This window comes from Daphnia carinata, chromosome 5, assembly GCF_022539665.2.
Source record: "Daphnia carinata strain CSIRO-1 chromosome 5, CSIRO_AGI_Dcar_HiC_V3, whole genome shotgun sequence".
In the NCBI taxonomy this organism is placed as follows: domain Eukaryota; kingdom Metazoa; phylum Arthropoda; class Branchiopoda; order Diplostraca; family Daphniidae; genus Daphnia; species Daphnia carinata.
In genome coordinates, this window is record NC_081335.1 from 4,083,923 (window position 1) to 4,101,835 (window position 17,913).

General features: G+C 40.1%; 5 protein-coding genes and 1 long non-coding RNA gene across 8 annotated transcripts; 2 read left to right on the forward strand and 4 right to left on the reverse strand.

The window, feature by feature from the left end:
- Positions 1–464: 464 nt before the first annotated feature.
- LOC130695852 (uncharacterized) lies at positions 465–2,279 on the reverse strand. The gene is made up of 3 exons (XM_057518922.2): positions 1,959–2,279; positions 1,021–1,179; positions 465–828 (listed from the first exon to the last, which is right to left on the reverse strand). The coding sequence occupies exons 1-3, from the start codon at positions 2,023–2,025 to the stop codon at positions 596–598; spliced, it is 459 nt and encodes a 152-aa protein (XP_057374905.1). The 5' UTR covers positions 2,026–2,279; the 3' UTR covers positions 465–595.
- A 192-nt stretch (positions 2,280–2,471) lies between these two features.
- Positions 2,472–5,147, reverse strand: LOC130695836 (ras association domain-containing protein 2-like). 2 transcript variants are annotated; one of them, XM_057518904.2, is made up of 11 exons: positions 5,012–5,147; positions 4,855–4,949; positions 4,758–4,789; positions 4,586–4,690; positions 4,288–4,522; positions 3,919–4,215; positions 3,664–3,856; positions 3,461–3,589; positions 3,254–3,370; positions 3,063–3,171; positions 2,472–2,986 (listed from the first exon to the last, which is right to left on the reverse strand). In XM_057518904.2, the coding sequence occupies exons 1-11, from the start codon at positions 5,049–5,051 to the stop codon at positions 2,926–2,928; spliced, it is 1,413 nt and encodes a 470-aa protein (XP_057374887.1). In that variant the 5' UTR covers positions 5,052–5,147; the 3' UTR covers positions 2,472–2,925. The 2 variants fall into 2 exon arrangements, with proteins under 2 accessions (XP_057374887.1, XP_057374885.1); XM_057518902.2 differs by having other exon boundaries at positions 3,664–3,859; positions 5,012–5,146.
- Positions 5,148–5,574: 427 nt separating this feature from the next.
- Positions 5,575–6,825, forward strand: LOC130695851 (large ribosomal subunit protein eL14-like). Its single transcript, XM_057518921.2, has 4 exons — positions 5,575–5,655; positions 5,984–6,085; positions 6,256–6,450; positions 6,568–6,825. Exons 1-4 carry the CDS (start codon positions 5,653–5,655, stop codon positions 6,778–6,780), a joined length of 513 nt encoding a protein of 170 aa, XP_057374904.1. The 5' UTR covers positions 5,575–5,652; the 3' UTR covers positions 6,781–6,825.
- On the reverse strand, positions 6,816–9,118 carry LOC130695830 (nibrin-like). The gene is given in 7 exon segments (XM_057518892.2): positions 6,816–6,971; positions 7,029–7,126; positions 7,129–7,621; positions 7,694–8,377; positions 8,451–8,768; positions 8,834–8,964; positions 9,022–9,118. Coding segments are annotated over 7 exon segments (1,827 nt in total). The 5' UTR covers positions 9,050–9,118; the 3' UTR covers positions 6,816–6,896.
- Positions 9,119–9,393: 275 nt separating this feature from the next.
- LOC130695825 (fibroblast growth factor receptor-like) lies at positions 9,394–13,105 on the reverse strand. Its single transcript, XM_057518885.2, has 8 exons — positions 12,689–13,105; positions 11,796–12,287; positions 11,241–11,728; positions 11,054–11,174; positions 10,809–10,961; positions 10,271–10,452; positions 10,000–10,204; positions 9,394–9,927 (listed from the first exon to the last, which is right to left on the reverse strand). The coding sequence occupies exons 1-8, from the start codon at positions 12,735–12,737 to the stop codon at positions 9,626–9,628; spliced, it is 1,992 nt and encodes a 663-aa protein (XP_057374868.1). The 5' UTR covers positions 12,738–13,105; the 3' UTR covers positions 9,394–9,625.
- A 1,703-nt stretch (positions 13,106–14,808) lies between these two features.
- On the forward strand, positions 14,809–17,351 carry LOC130695864 (uncharacterized). 2 transcript variants are annotated; one of them, XR_009002486.2, is made up of 7 exons: positions 14,809–15,046; positions 15,526–15,616; positions 15,676–16,067; positions 16,126–16,331; positions 16,400–16,696; positions 16,827–16,889; positions 16,957–17,351. It is a non-coding gene; the product is annotated as an uncharacterized LOC130695864 (long non-coding RNA). The 2 variants fall into 2 exon arrangements; XR_009002485.2 differs by having other exon boundaries at positions 17,056–17,351.
- The last annotated feature ends 562 nt before the right edge of the window (positions 17,352–17,913 follow it).

The window sequence follows — 17,913 nt, forward strand, 5'->3', positions numbered from 1 at the left end:
GAAACGGATCGGGTCTTTCTTAATAGAAAAATTAGAAATATCGGGGCAACAATGAGAAAAGTGTGGCATGCCAGAATGTGCTCACCATGATGCATATATTCCGTAGATTGCAAATTCCAGGAATTTTCAATCAACCCAAAATGAATTATACTGATATCAACTATATGCTAATTGCTCTCCGGTTTAGCATTACATTCGCCGGATTCGAGTTCGATCTCTGATCAACAATAACAAAAGATTAATCTATTGGCTTGTTGAACCACCAAGTATGAGGAGTCCCAATGTGCAAGCTGTTTCGATTCGGACCTGACTGAACGGTTGAAAGTTGATGGAGCTGAAATAAGTGACGTGATTTGAACAATTATCACTAACCTAGGCTAAACTACTCTGATGAGGCTGAGCCAATCACAGCTCGGCAAGGGCGAAGAAGCTACTCACCAAAAGAGACTAGAATAGTGACTGGCTTTTTCCTTGTTAACGAATGGCTTCTTGACCAGGTAATCTCTTCGGTAGCACGTACCGTGAATACACTCTAATATATATGGTTTATCTTATTGTAACTACGAGTCATTTGCAAATAACAAGTGGGATTGTATCAACAGAAAGGATTGACTGGAGCTGAAAAGAGCAGAACGGTTAACAGGACGGGGATTGTTAGAACGAAGGTGGGCATCAAAGAGGGGGATCCGTTGCATCCATCAGTGAAGCACGTACAGTGAGTGAGATAGACGTCCTGAGAACCAGACCGCTGGAAACAGCTTTTGCCGTCGTCTTCGTGGGATGAGTTGAGCCAACCACAACTGCGGACCACACGCAATTTTCCGTTTACTGGTCGTCAACAAAAGTCATAGAATCAAAATCAATACGATGAGTTTACAGTGCCGTATAATTTTGCGTCATTCTGTGTGGTTTCATGAAACGGCAATATTATCGATCTCTGAATCTCTGATGATTGTCTCTTATTCTTTAATTGCCATGTAACCAAGTACATCGGAAAGAAAAATTCAAACGAATACCAACCTAATTGAGTGCTTTTCCTGCATAGGCTAGCCTCTTTTACACTTAAATGCGGATAGGACATTTGGCTACAGTCAACCATTGCTATGGAATGATTATCGAACGGGTCTCCGCATCTCGGGTCATATGCCGAGTTGCAGTCCCAGCAATGAATGCAGTTGGCTAAATTTAGTTTTCGCCAAAAATAATGAATAGAATTATTTACTCGTTCAGTGAATATTTAATTGCCTTACGTAAGTTATTTTTAACATTATCACAAGCTATGTTTACTACCAACGTGTCATTAATGCTACAACTGAGTCTTCCCCGTTACTCTTACTGGAGTTCTTACCAGCTTGTCGCACAACCTGAGATTGATAGAGCGTGACCGATATGAACCAGACATTAATTATTAACCATTGTGACGTGAACTTTTATGCATATTAAGTTTACAAAAGCTATAACAACGTATTTCTCTGTAGAATTACAGCAGTTAATTGTTGATCCCTAGCGAAGGACGTTAGGTTTTGTTGCAATTGGATTTTTAACAGAACGTTTCTGTAATCATCCCCCGATTACACAAAAAGAAAGATAAGGGCAATCAGTAACGTCTCCTGCACTTGAATTTAAATGAAAAAAAAGGGAGGGGGACACAATGTGATGATGAAAAGGCGATGGAGCTGCGATGACAAATCCTTATTGATCGAGGCTTTTCCCAATAGCCTTTACATAAAGATCTCATTAGACGGTATAAAGACATCAGGGAAAAATACCCGTACCTGTTCGTCTAATACAGTTAAGTTTTCTACGCCATTCGATATCACAGTCATTACCAGTAATTCGATAAACGTAACCACTAACTGAGGTGAAAAAAAACGTTAACGTACGTGGAACGTGATTTTCTAGCGTCACTCACATATTGGCAAAAAAAGAAAACAAATGAAGGCACACAAAATACTGACCTGAGTGCAACGTTCCGAGAAAGATGAGAGCTGTTAAAGCGAGAACGATCTGATAGAAGGTAGCCATGGTAGATAAAAGACAACCAAGTGTTAGTTCTCGAACCAAATAACAGACAACGTTTGAGACAGTGGGTTGCTGTGAAACAAGAGAATTGGCACGCAGCAGCTAAAAAAATGAGCTAGGTAGACGCCTTGGTTAAGGAGTGCCACGGGAACTGGGTAGTTTCAGTAAGGCACGGACAGAAGAACCTTCGTCCGGATAATAGCGCAAAGCATTGATTCAGGCGGATGGCTTTCGTACCAGTCGCCACCACTAGCGACTACTCCGCTTTCAAGGCTTCTCGGAATCGATTGTGTTCCCTCCCCTTTCCTTTCTTTCATATTGATTCAACTCTCTTTGCACAGTCGCACTACAACAGAAGGATGGTACAGACATGTGTACGTATGGCCAAACTATCGATCCCCCGACTTGTTCTTTCATATCCGTACTCTTGAATGGTATCCAAAATAAGCTCGTCTTAAAAACAAATGTATTCTTTTTTTGGGGAGTGGGGGCAAGTCAAATCCGAGAGAGAGCTCGGCATACACCAGAATGATATTGAATAAGCAATGGCACATAATAAAGCAAAAGATGAGACTAAAGAGATTTTCGATTTTTAAGAATCCGTTGGTGAAACCTTCGGGTAGGAATGCCAATGGAACAATGTGGGTCAATTCGTTGCTGGGATCAGCAAGATCTCAAAATCACCTCAGGAAAGTGCAAAGCACCTCCTCTGTGTCAGATCGGAAGAAATTTTTTTATGGAGAACAAAAGTCAAGAAGGAAGTTTTTTTTTTTTTTTTTTTTTTTTTTTAGAAATGTCCGACAATAATTTTGTTGTTGTTTTTCTTTTTCTTCTTTTTTTTTACAAAGTTAAAAAAATCGGGTTGGGGTTTGATCGTAGAGAAACGGCACGTCTCTAAGTTCTTCATAATTTTACTTTTAGTTCCTGCATCCGTTTTTTGATGCGACGTTTCAGTTCCCGATTCCTTTGGTTTTCAAAAAGAAATGGTATTGATGTAACTTAAAATGACAGTGTCTGAAAGGATAAAGAGAATTCCATACTTATTTTTGATCGATTGCACTTCGCGTTCTTCTTCTTCGCAGTAAAGCCGTAAAATTGATTGAAGTTCAAAGTCGCTGAGGCGTAAAAATTGGGCAACAGCAGCACTTACTGGCGAATCAAATGATAAAAAGAATGTTGCATACAATACTTCTCAATTCTAACGGGAAATATTTTATTATTATTATCGCACCTTCGTGACTGCCTTCACCCTCGCTTTCCACTAGAAAAAGTTTGGAGACGCTTTCGTCCGGTCCCTGCATCACGCGCAATAGCAATGGGTATTCGTCATCCTTTACTCGTCTTCGTTCTGTTGTTAGTGTGCACGAAACGTTAGAGATAATACTTCAAGTGCAACGGTCTACATTTTTGGATTTCTAATAAGGGAAGTTATTCATACCTCCGTTATCTTTGACAACGAACAGGGAAAAATTACTAGCAGGGCATTCAACGCGGTATTTATCGAGAAGCATGTTAATCACTTCCTGAGTATTTACAAGAGATGTAGTCCACACACTCATCGTACTACCTAAAACATTTCAAATGGGGTATCATGCACGTGAAATAGGAATACTTGAACGCGCAAATATAATGCAAGCTTACCATAAGGAGGGGTGAAAACGCTGGTTTCTCTGTTATAGTAATGCCCATTTATGGAACACCGTCGCCTTAGTTTCGACTTATCGAAACGTCTGCCTGGTCGTCGTCGCAGAGCAGAAGACTTGGTTGTCGAAGTTCCGTCCTCTTCAGAAGCGAGAGCCATTGAACTCGGCTCTTTGCGTGTTCCTAGGTCTACCTGCTGAGAAAAGCAGTTGTTTCGTTAAAAGAGCCCCATAAACACATTCAAAGGTGCACTACTTCGATTGGAGGCAACGAGATATTGTTGGGTAAAGTCTGATATGGTTTCTCATGATCTTTCCAATCTCTCTCTACTTGCATAAGCTCGTCTAATTCATCTCGCTTCAGTTGTTTGGAATCCAGTTTAGATGGTACGGTATTGAATTTTGTTATATCATTTGCTTCGAGAACCCCGATCGTTTTTTTCTCATATCCCGAACCGTTTGGAGCTGCGCTAGCTTTGGAATTTACTGGCGAATTTTCGCAGAATGAATCGTCCTCACTGTCAGATTCGTCGACCGATGAGATGTTGGAATTCTATGCAAACGGTTACAGTTATTTGTGTGTCATTTTGTGTCTTTGCCATTGCTTATAATTAAACTCTTGAACCTGGTAGAATATGCCACTGGAGATTTTTCTTTGGGTTTTCTGTTCTCCACCGTTTGACGGAAGACGTTGGTCATCATCTTCCTTCAGTTGTATGGCTGACTGGACTCCCCAGTATAATCGCAACACTCCTTCTAGCACCAATCTCCCATTAACTTCTCTACTTTTCACACCTCCACTGCCTCCATGTACATCATGATAATGGTTGTATGACTTGATAGTTGTTTCAAGATGAGTTCTATTGGTGATCACACAAATTCCCTTAGAATGCATATAAGACAGAAACTGTGATGTGTCATACCTTGTTATTCCTCCATAGCTTTTATTTTCAACTTTTCCAAAACTTTTGTGAGATTCAACTCTTGTTCCATGGCCAAACAACTGGGGACCAAATAAAGCACCATAACTATAATAAATAATGTAATGTGATTCTTTGGGTTTTGGCCTTTCAAAAATACCATAACTGGACTTACCATGGGACATGGCAGTAGGAAACACCTTTATGCTAAAAGTACATACAGGGAAGATGTCAAAACCAAAAAATTTTCAATTACACATGCACTATTATACCTCAGCATGCTGTCCTGGTTTCAAAATTTTTCCACACTCTTCACATTTTAAACAATCTGGATGCCAATCCCATCCAATTGATTGTTTTCTCTCAGCTACACAACAAAATTATTATCATTTGTCTCATTCAAATAAAATAATCTTCAATGAAAGCTACCAAAATACACAGGCTTCCCACATTTATGACAACTCCACATTCTGTTTTTTTTCCTTTTTCTTTCAGTTTACATTATTACTTCTACAAACATAAAGGAATGACATCTTTCATTTGGCAATCAAAAAGTGTTTGCCAAGTTGTAAAAATTTATATATAGCCTGCGGTTGAAAAAGAAATTTAATTCTAAATTTCCTTCGGTTTTTCTCGAGTTTCGTAGTGTGAACTAAGGTAAAAGGCGTTCCATTTTCATTATTAAATTTCATAATTTCATATATTTTGCGGCTTATTGCCAAGCTCAATGTTTCAATGTAACCAATGTCAGTGAGTGTGTAAGAAACTGTGACCACCCGTATATCTGGCTGTTCATGTTCTAGTCTAAAAGGTGGTTTTTTTGTGTTGAAGTAAATGTCTGATACATTTTTCGGAAAATTTCCAGAACTGACATTTGTGTTCAATTAACACCTGAAATCAATGTGAAATTATGATATAAAAACCAATAAATAGTTAATCGAAACGCGGACGCATGTGTTTATGGACGGTTGCCATCATGTGTTTAGGGAATGAATGTCGGATCCGAAAAATAGCCAACGTCTTTATAGCCACCATCTTTTTTCGGCACCCTCCACGTTGGTTAAGTGAAGATGGTGAGCTCCATTTCTTTGTTTCCGTCAAAATTAGTCTAAAGTCTGATTTGTGATTTACGTTTGTGCCAGTTTAATTATTTATAAGCATTAGAGAAAACTTGATTTTTCAGTCATCAAACAATTATATTTTGATACATTACTGATCGAAAAATTTACTGGGGCTTTTTAACACCAGAGAAAGAGCGAGAGAAAAAAATGTGAAAATTTGTCACTTCTATTTGAGTGTACATTGTTCTTAATTTAGTACTATAGACCATTTTGGCAATATGGATCATTTTTACCAAATCATGGTGTATTTTCTTATGTATGTGTATTTTACTTGTCATAGCCTTTCACCAAATTTGTCGAGACGGGCCGCGTGGTCTACATTGCAAAGGGCCCAGATGCCGGCAAGATTGCTGCCATCATCGATATCATCGACCAGAACAGGGTAATTCTTATTCAGTGCCATTAATAGTTCTACTTTGTATGATGATTCAAAATTAAATGATAGGAATTGCCGTCTGATCATCAATTGATGATGTTTTGTGTTCTGATGATCTAAAATTCAGTGAATTGAATTGTTATGGAGCTCTTTACTAAAATTTAGTCTTCTAACAGGCTTTGTTAGATGGACCTTGCAGCGGTGTGCCCCGTCAAGCTCGCCGATTCACCGAACTCCATCTTACCAGCCTGGTGACTAAGGTGACAAGAGGCTGTTCAGAGCGATCATTGAGGCTTGCTTGGGAAGCTGACAAAATCACAGAGAAGTGGCTTGCAACCTCATGGGCTAAACGTATTGAAAAGCGTACAAGGGTAAGGATTTTGTGGCATTTCTTAGTTCAAGTATATAATTCTTAATGGCTGATGTTACTGTCCGACCTACTTGGGTAATACTGCACCATATGTAAAGTATTTTAATCCTTATTTCAGAGATTCAGCCTTAACGATCTTGAGCGATTCAAGTTGGCAAAGGCCAAGCAAGCTCGCAACAAGATGATTCGCACTGCATTCTTCGCCATCCGCAACAAGGATACCAGGACTGCTAAGAAAGCCCGCGGACGTATCGAGAAACTCCGTGCTAAATCAAAGGCTTACGGCAAAGCCCAAAAGGCTGAGAAGAAATCGAAAGCGACGAAAGCTTAAGATGTTTCCGTTGGTGTTGAAATTAATACACTTGGAAATGTTAAACACTTGTATTTTATTGGAATTGATTGCTGGGCATTTGATTATTCCGAGCCCGCAAACACGAGTATAGTGAATCATTTCGTGGTCCACTTGCCCTCTTTTAGAGAAGCGATCTTCATTGATTTTATTCGAGTAATAATCTGTGTTTCCTACAAACCAAAATTTTTGAGTATCAATGATTGTAAGCAACTAACGTATATTCTTACTTTGAGCTGGTTCTGGGACTTCTGCGAGCTTATTGATTTGTCAAATACCTCGGGCCGAACTAGATTGGCTTTAACAACCAGCTTCGATGTATTTAACTTCCTGGGCTGCTACAAACATGCCACTGACTTCTGCTCTGATCATTTCCAATCGTGCCGTTTACAGATGTCCTGTGCGATTTCGATTGGCTGGTGGAAGGCAATGTGCTTCTAAACTCCAAACCCGCATAGCTCACAATGGACTGATTTACTGCTTTCAATTTTTGATCATGAGGTCGAAAGCTTTTCCGAGCTTTGTTTGGTAACCATGCAGGACTGCTTCTTCCAGCTTCCGACCGAGTCGTATGTCTAGTTTCTTGGGAATGACTAGTTTCACCAGGATTTACATTGGTGAGTAAGGTACTAGATGAGTTAGGCATTTGTCGACTAAAAAATCCCGCATGCAATTTTTGTGGGATGGATTTATCCAAAATGTTTTCGCGTTCTTCAGTCGTGATATCGGTACGCCCGGTACATAATGGCTCTGTTCTAGGTTTCACACTTTTTCTTTTCAGGATTTCATCATTATCTTTATCATAAGACCGAATTTCACAGGTCTAGAAGCGAAAATGTAGAGCCGATAAGATATCAGAGACGAGCAACGGGCTAAATTCGAATGTTTTACTTACAGCAGCAGCTTCATCATCAAGATGAATTCTTTTGGTGGGTGGTTGGTCGACTTGATTTTCTGGGACTTGATTTTCGATCTTGTTTCTTTTACAAGGTGGCTCTTCGCTCTCTTTTTTGTGATTGAAAGGTTGTGTAGCCAGTTGAGTTTCTTCGTCACGAAAGCTGCTCTCAACAGAAGCTTTTGCAGGCTTACTATAACTCTGGCTATGTTCGCTCGCAAGGCGGGCACGGGGATTGCAATAGACTTCAACAGAACAGGAAAGAATGGCTAAACCGATTTCACTTTGCGGGATTGGCCGTTCTCCACGGGATGATAACGATGTCAGTAGCCGGGCATAATCTGGCGGAGAATTAGCAGATTCCATCAACAAAACGCCTTCGGTATTGAAAGCCTCGAAATCGCTTGTGATGTTTCCACCAGCTCTTTTAGCCGCTATTGCCATGGACGATTTTAGTTCATTGAGGGAGGCAAAAATAAAAGTCTTCCCAAGAAAAAGTGACTTTCTTTCTTCCTTTGGAATGAAACTTTGCTTGCCAAACTGTCCAAGAGCTGGTCCAATTTGTGGGGTGTATTGTGAGGCATCAGGGATTGGACTATAGGGATCCTGTTCAAGAAGTGACACCCATTTCTCAAAAAAGTCCACCACCACAATTGGTATGGCAGCAAGCAAGCTATCTAATACCTTATGACAGAAATAGAACAGCAGAGGTTTACATTAAAATGATCAACTGTATACTTTAGGGGAAATTGCATACCTTTTGTGTAAGCATGATTTTATCTGTTACTAAGTGGGTGATTCCACGCTGCCATTCAGAAAGGGATTCTGCCCCTAACATGGTTAGCTCTTTATTAAGTCGTCTTCGCTCAGCAGACCCAAGAGCTGAACACACTACAGAAATGTTTTTCCATTTGACTATCCACTCATTTTTTACTCCAAAATGAAAAGACGAATCAGCTTCCACATTAACCCATGTTTTTGGTTCAACTTTCCCAGTATTTGTTGCAGAAGGATTAATGAATACCCCATATGTTGATCCTAAGTCCATAATTTTTAACGTTGGTTGGCCCGATACCTAGTATAATAGGATAGTAGTTTTATAATGCCAGCAAACTAAAAGTATTCAAATGGTTACTTCACCTGTGTTAAGGGGGAATAGTCGACAGTGAGCTTTAAATGTTGCCTACTAACGGATAGGTCGTCGGAAACTTCGATGGTACATTTCCTTCTACCAACGATATATTCCTTATTCAACAGATAAACAGTTTGACCTGCACGTGAAGTAGATAATATAGAATATAAATAGATACAGCCATTTAGTTACATACCATCACTTTTCCTTTGTATAAACCACATATTTCGATTCTAATGGTTCACTTCGAATTTTTTTAACATACGAAGCGAACGCAGAGAACTTTAAAGAGCAGAAGCATATGGCTACGTAAACACCGTCTGCATTGACGTTTGGCGCCAAATAGTAATTTCAAAATTCCAGATTATATTATATCCCTGGTATTAGCGCTATGTAATTTCTAACACCGAACAACATAATAAATTTTCTGCAAAATTAGCAATTTCGTAAAACAAATAGTCTGTCGGTTTCCTAAAAGCAAAATCAGCATTTGTATAAAACGCATTAAGGGATTTTATTTCTACATCATTCCTCATCCTTTGAAGATACCAAATTTCCACAACTAAAGAAATCAAACAAGCTGTTTTTTTTTAATCAAAGAGACACTGTACATGTATTACAACCGGTTTGTCTCACATTTACCAAGTTTTAACGTTGAGGCACCTTTTTTTTTGTTTAGTTAGAAGCAGTGGTGTTACATAAGGGAACATTGTTGGAAATAAAATTAACTGTCAGCACTGGAACAAGAAAAAAAACATTTACTACGAATGGATAGGAAAGTGAGAACGACCTTCTTTTTCTCAGACTTTTTCATCCGTTGGCGGAACCATATTATAGTATGAGTGGTCTGGAAACCTCTCCAGCTCGATGTAATCCGTTTCGGACATGAGCAGCTGTTCGAGTAGCTCAACAAGTTCGTTGAAGGCTGGCCTCTGAGCAGCATCCTTCTCCCAACAATAAAACATGACGTTGTACACTTCTCTTTTGCAGTGGTCCGGCTTTTCTAGTCTGTAACCTTCACGAACTTTCCTCATAACAGCATCGGCCGTCATACCCGGGTAAGGCGTGGAGCCTAACGTAACAATTTCCCAAAGTAGTACGCCTAAAGTGGTAAAGATAAAACAAATTTGCTTTGCTGTAATTCTGCAAAAATAAAGTTTTAAAAATATTTTACCAAAACTCCAAACATCAGTTTTGGAAGAAAAGACGTTATCATAAAGACTTTCCGGTGCCATCCATCGTATGGGTAGACGACCTTCTGATTTACGTTCGTAAATGTGATTTCCCATTATGTCACGGGCAAAACCAAAGTCAGCCACTTTGCAAACACGTTCTTCATTGATGAGTACGTTGCGGGCTGCTAGATCTCGATGAATAATCTGTAGAAAATGAGATATCGATTATTTTAATGAAAATATAACGAAACACTATTAAATAAGACATACCCCTTTAGAGTTTAAGAATTCCATGGCCCTAGACACTTGATAGGCAAATGAAGTGAGATCGCGTGAGCTCAAGTGGCTGCTGGCGCCATATAAGTTGCCATAATAATGATCGGCCCTGGATTGTCTTAAAAAGGACTGTAGTTTACCGCCGTTTACGTATTCCATAATGACGAAAACAGGATCTAAAAAGTATGCGAAAATATCAAAATACGCTATTATTAAATGGGAAATAACACCAAAAATCTTTCGTCGAGCTTAGAATCAATAATTTATCCTATGTTACCCATTTAATGGCCTATGAATAACAAATGCGGTACTTTATTCCACCAAAAAGCCTTGGAGTCGTTTGACCCTGTTTCGCATCAAGCATTTTGAACGGTTTCTTTATCACGTGGGAATAAGAAAGAAACCAAAGACCATTTCTCATAAAAGCCTTTTAAGGCTTTCGACGTTTTGCCGACCGACAAGTTCTTTGATTATTATTACACATTAGCCGACTGGAATTTTTGATGAGATGATGAAGTCGACGAAGAATTACCTTTGTCCGTGCAACATCCGAAAAGTGTTACAATGTTAGGATGGGGCTTGAGGCTTTTCATGACTTGCAGCTCCTTCAGCAAGTCCTGTCTCTCTTTGTCTCCTGCCGATTCTTTCAACGTTTTGACGGCAACGAATGATGAACCCTCAAGGCCTAAACGAACACAACAATTTTCAGAAATCATTAAAAAAAACTCACGAAATAAAATTAGCTGATTTTGCACAGGGCAAAAGAAAAAGTCTTACCAGCGATGTTGAGTGCTTGACATTTCCAAACTTGGCCGAAACATCCCTCTCCCAGAATGCTAATGACGTGCAACCGATGACGAGGAAATTCCCAGCCATCTTTCGTTTGGTTCTTGTTCCTCTATTTCATTAGCACATCATTCAAATTACACTGAAAATATGAATTGGAAAATGCTTCAACTCTCACCCATTCCTGATCAATCTCGCCTATATGCCATGACTCGTAGCGATTGCTGACAGCTTTCTTGCTCGTCCAATGTTGTAACGAAATGGCGTGTTCATCCTGGTCAGCTGAAGATGTTGTCGTGTTACTCATTGTCTTGACAGCCTCGATTTTCGTCTCTTTCTCTTCATCTATCGACGATGAAGGGCCACCTTGGCTGGCTCTTCTTGGACGTTTCGATCGCATCCAGATCATAGACGAGCCCAGAATTACCAAGATAATCAGCACGAGCCCGACGATGACCGGTACAATTACAGCGGTGATTGCAGGTTCAATGCGATCCGCTTTAACTACACCTGGATCGTCGGTTGATGTTTTCTCGGTCGTTTGAGTCTCTGAGATACCTAGCTGAGGCATTCTTGAAGCTAAAGCTTTGATCGGTACTGATGGTGTGATTGACCAATCGGCCCGTTCAGTCACTGGCTTAACTGGTGGTGGCACGAAGCTATTACCTGTAATCAGACCAATATTGTAAAGTTTATGCCACCAACTGTGTCAATTATTTTTTATTTTGCTTACTAAAATCCACTTCTTTTGATGAAGAACCGGGTAGAGCCGGTGGCGACGGAGGCCGAGGTGGTAAACCAGGTGAGGTGGGGGACGAAAGAATAGGTGGCGGTTTAACACTGGCCGGTAACGGAAAGGAGTTGAAACGATTATTAAGTGGCGGTAATTCCGATCCGTCAGAGGGTGTCACTTGGATGACAATATCCATTTTGGCATTATAGACTCCGTCGTTGACGCCAGCGCCAATCATGAGCCGTTGGCCACGCATTCCATTGATTGGTTCCTTGAGATAAACAGCACCTGATCTGGAATCAACGCGGAAGAAGGGCGAGCCATCGAGGAAACGCAAGCCAGGCAACAATGAAGGTGATCCAACGAAAAAGTTGAGCACGTCATTGTCCGAATCTGACCCTCGGAATTGGTTCACCCGCGTACCGACGGCTGTGTTTTCAGGTAAACTCCAAGATCGTTCAGCTACGATGGTGGGCGGGGTGTTGCACTGAGCTGCGAAATTACGCGTGTTCAAATTACATGGTGTCAGTTTCCAAGGACGAATCTCTCCTACAGCCTTCCGAGTTCCTCAAGTAACTAACACTCACCCCAATTTATTCTTTCTCGTTAATTATTAGCAACCTGCTGCAAGGCAAGTGAACGAATTTTTCAACGGATTTTTTTTGTAAATTAAACGCAAGGGGATACAGTCTAAAGTTGTTAACCATAAAAAGTTCAATCATCTTCACTACCTCATCATTTACTACTGACCATCATTTTAAGATAAATTATGTATATCCTTATCGCTAAGTGTTATCTTTTCGTCATTTGTCCATCTACGTATTATTAAAAAAAGCAATTGCAAATACACAGTCTGACTCGACTCGTTTCGTCAAGGTTACGAGTTCTCTTACCTATAGTCCAACACGAGATAAGCCAAACAAGGATGCAGAAGAACTCCATTCCGAGCGAACAGCACAAAACCGATTCTCAACTTTCAATTTCTTGTCGCACGTACTTCAGTCGCAACCAGATGCAATCAGAAAACCATGTAAAAACAAGTCGAATAACCCGAAATTCGGGTTTGCAGCGGCATCACCTGAACCCGAAATCAATTGGCTTGACAATTTGCACACACACACGAACACACAACACGAAATTAAAATAAATCACTGTGTTAACAAATCACTAACGAAGAAGCGCCGACCGGGAAAGATTCCGGATCTCGGCTTCTTTTTTTTTTTTGGTTTTACTAACTCGTTCTTTTTCTGCTTCTCTATAGTTCAGTGATGTAGCTGGTACTGAAGGAGACTGAGGGAAAAGAGTAGTAGAATAAAAAAAACAAAAAACAAAACACACACAAAAAAACGGAAAATAACTGAGAGGAGGTAGCAAAGAGAGAGAGAGCGTGAGTGCCTTCTGATGACGTCCAAGACTCGAGTATTTGGTTGGCTTCGAGGCCAAAACCCTCAGGTGGTTTCACGTCTTCGCCATTCTACACCTTTTCCGTGCGCGGACGAAGAGAGAGATGCAAAAAGGGTCGCTGTGTGTTTGTCTATGCTTCGTTTTCACGGTGGAAGGAACGTTTAGTTTTACCTTTTTTTTTTATTTTGAGCCCACATACATTTCAAAGTATTGCCGAACCCATAGGAAAAACTCGTCCTATGACATCATTTTTCATTTGATTTTTTTTTTTTTTTTTAGTAACAATTACCCAGAATAAGGCACTCGAATTTTTATTTTCTCAGAGCATGTGTTTCGTAGGTTGTGATCTCACATCCAATGGGGAAAACCGAAAATTCTGCAATTGCAACTTTTTTTTGTGAAAGTCAGGTGCTATTGCTGGTTTTTGTTTAATTTCGTCTTCTTTGGGCTATGCTCAACCGAAATGCTTCAGGCAAGTCACTGGTTGCTATTCAAATGCCTCTTTAAGGTTCCATTATTCTCTGGCCAGCTGAATAGATCATTCAGTTGACTTGCATAACAGACGATTTATTATTCTTTATTTACCACGATTGAGTAGAGGTTTATTGCTGATACGATAGCTGACTCGATAACGAAATAACGACGACGAAAACGTCTCAGTCAAGGAAACAAGAACTTTTTGAACAAGAAAAAAAAGTCTGTCAGTCTTTGAATATTGTGCTAATGTGAAATATTTTTCAAGCAAAAAAAGAGCATTCATGGACAGGTGAATTGATTAGCTGTCATGGATTGTCATTTTTAAAAAAGTCTAGTTGAGTGAAAACATACGTTCTTGTTTGCCTTTAGGTGCGCCAAATCGACGGACGAAATCCGGTTTCGATGGATGACCTAGGCATCTTCTATGTAGACAGAAATTGCCTTAAGCCTAGGTGGAGTTACAAAGGTTAATGCCGTCAGGATGCAAACCGATCAGTCATCTTGATTTATTTCTCTCTGCTAACGTATGTGCATTTATTCATGCAAATGTCTAATTCAGATGCAATAGCCGGACGTGCTCTAGAAGACGCCCCGCCTCTCCCAAGGCATTATCGTGTGTTTGTAATAACCTTAACATAATCTACTGGTCAGTTGTTCTGTGCAATTGCGTATTCACACTGGAACGGAATTTGTCGTAGAACGACTTAACTTAGGCATTTAATGATGAAATTCCCCCACAGAGATTCTAGTTCGATGGACTGAAATGACAGCCGCCCTTACCGGTTTTGGCGATATTTTTGCCAATAGATGGGGTTCCCTACGGTCAGGATTACAACCCTTGTTTCGCCTACCGAGCCAGAATGGTCCGGAGTATGCATGTCAAGGGGCGCCAGTACCTTACGTACCTAACTTGGAACTCTTTCCCATGCATGCAAAATATTCCTCATGTTATGATACATCCAAAAATTTACATTGTTGTGTAGCTTTTTTTGTGTGTCCTAAGTAATAATTAGAGTCGACGAAGCATCTGAAACCAGATTTCACGCTTGCTGAATGTTTTAATTGTGCCGCTAGATGGTTCACCCCTGAAAGCCTCCCGTAGATCCATTATGCAGTTGGTCTTCTTCTTCTCTTCGGGCTGGATTGCTATATTAACGCTGTCAATTGTTTGCTTTGTGCTAGTTAAAAATCTTTCTGCCTAACTTAACAAAAAAATTGGAAGTAGAGCTAGGAGAATAGTTAAATTTCTGCATGTCTACTTCGCACAAACAACGACAGTGAAGACTTATGATATCAAAACCTAACATAAAATGTTATGTTGTGTTGTTGCGTAAAAAAGAAACTACAGTGACTTCACCAAAACAAATTAGGTATTTGATCTAGCTTGTTGGTAGCAAGCATGAGGAACCTTCTCCGCTTTTATAGTAAAAAGTGTGCATGATTTAAGGAAAAATCTATTGCCCCCCAGAATCCGGGGGGTAATAGCATTTTGTCTATTCTTCTAGGCTTTCAGAAGTTAAAATATGATGTAAAAACAATATCTTTACCTCGTTTATTCACTAGATATAATGAATGCTATTCTTCATCTTGAGAATCTGTTAATCAGTTACTTAATTGTAACTCACCTACATCTAATAATTTTTAGACACTTTTTCAATTACAGAACTATGTGCCCTCATTAGTTAAGAATGTTCAGGTACTGGGGACAATAATTTATTTAAGAGGAAGTTGCAACATCCAACTCAAGTTTGCCTCTACAAAGATTGACTTTCTAGATCCTCTAAATCAATTGTGTGTTTCATCCTAAGTATATCTATGCCCATTGACTAGTCTATCTGGATTTTTGCAGGAAAGTCCAGCTGTGTCTCAGAAGTGCATATACGGTTGTAACAAAAGGAATGGGGAGTCGAGCTAGATTGACGAAATGTTCTGTCAACGAGGTAAATCAGCTCTCTTTGGATGTTTTTTCTAAATTATGATTTTGTGCATTTTATTTCAGTTGGCAGGCTGTTTTAGTTGTAAAATCGTTTGAAGCCTGAGCAATGTTTTTGCCTTTATATACAATCCTCAAATCTGTCCCTGGACGTGTGAGGGGAGGCACAGAAGTCTCATAAGAGTGGATACATGATTTTAACATGAGGAACCAAGAAGCTTGGCAGATTGACAGATCTGCCAATGAGGAAAACCATTTTCTTCTTTGTTTTTCAAGACTCACTTTGTTTATTTTGTTGCGATTGATAGGCTTTTCAGTTGGAAAATTATTGAACCCTGAATAACGTTGAACGCTCTGATCTTTCATATGAGTTGTGGATAATTGAAGAGAAGTCCAGGTATACCTACAGAAGGCATTTGTGATTGTAACACAAGGAACTAAAAATTTCTGCCCACAAGGTAAATTTAGTTTCATTTTTCAAAATTATCATTCTGTTAGTATTGTTGTAATTTACAGGTTATTTAAAAGCTATTCAAATGAATAAAGGAAAAAGACAAGGAAGTTCAACCATTTGAATCCTAAGCAATGTTAATGGACTCACTGCTTCTTGATGAATAAGGGGTTACTCTGCTTCTGGATATTTGAAGCCAAGTCCAGATGTGTCTCTAGTGTAACATGTGGAACCAGGAAGTTTAGCCAGATAGAAGGATTCTAAAAACAAGGTAAATTTTCTTCTCTTGAGATCATGATTTTATTAATTTTATTGCCATACCACTTACATACTACTCAGTTGGAACTCACAACTAAACGAATGGAGGGCTCGCAAAGCCGCACTTTCTCATTGTCGCCACAGCTTTGCCGCATTATCACCGGATCTTGCTTTCAACATCCCCATGTGTTCGCTGTCATCGCCGCCATATCTGTGCTATCATAGTCGTGGCATCTTCGCCTCATCATCGTCGCATGTTTGTGTCATCAGCGCCGCATCATCATTAAATCTTTGCCTCAGCATCACCTCGTCGTTTCCACATCTTCGGTGTGTCATCGCCATCGTCTTAGCAACGCCACCCAACGAGGAATACCGAAGGTGATCGTGCCCTATCTCTCTGCAGTACTCCCCATGATATTGTTTTGTTTGTAGTCGTGTATTGCTGTTAGTGTGCTATTTAATTTAATCTGTTGGCTGCCACCATGCTTTTCCTCTCCCCTTTATTTAGCTGTAGGGACGAGCCGTGCTGTTCTGCCTTATGGTCGTGGTGGAACTGAATCTTCAATTGCAGGTGGCATGCTTATACTTTTATTAAATTGTTCTTCAAGCAATAAGAAGTGTCTGGTTGCCAATGGCAGGTACATCAGTGCGCTGAGATGGTGTTAGACGGAAATCTACCCAGTTGCAAACTGCCATGGGCATTCCCTTGTAGAAAATTAAATCGATTTGAACTTTAGACCGCCTTAATCCTTGGGATAACAACCCCATGGTTAGACGCCATGATTGCTCAACGGCCCAAATCGGAAAAACCTGATCATCTTCTGGATTCCATTTGCGGCTCACTGTACGTAGCTGACCAGACCATTCTCAATCCGTTCCAGCATTTCCAAGAATCGTTAGAAAGAGGTCAAAGTCTGCCGGCCTACACATTAACCAACTGCATCGGATTGGAACTGATCTACGAAGGTACCGAATTCAAAATACAGGCCACATGATCGGGGGACTAATAGTTATTGTCTCGCACCTTAATTGATCATACACAAGAACTAGAGATGCACAGGATTGTCGATGTTTCCTTTCTCTTTTCTGTTGGTGGTGCTAGTTACAACACCTACATGAAGAGGTCGACTATCGGGTCGTCATCGGTGACCCCAAACCTGGATTTTCGAGGAAAAAAAACGACCCCACAATCCTTCGCACACCTAGTGCTGGCAAGCTATTTGGCTTCATGGCCGAGGAGAGAGCCGATCATGATATCTTTTCCTTACTACCCAAGGAATTATCCACTTATCCAGTGCTAACGCAAAGTCAATGCTTATCTGAATTGTAAATTTGAATTAATCGTTTCTTTGATTCCCTTTTTTTCGGTTGGAAGAAGGTGATATTGCACGCAGTATTTTGTGTTAGAAAGTCAATTTGAAAAGGGGTATTAGGATAAATGCGTGTTGATGTTACATGAGAAAACTAAGGAGAATGGCTGTTATTGTGCATGTTATGTTTTCTCATTCGCAGACGAAAAAAGAAAAAATTTGCCGCTCACGCAACTCAACGACCATCGCGAACCTGGTCTTACCGATGAATTGGCTACCATTCTC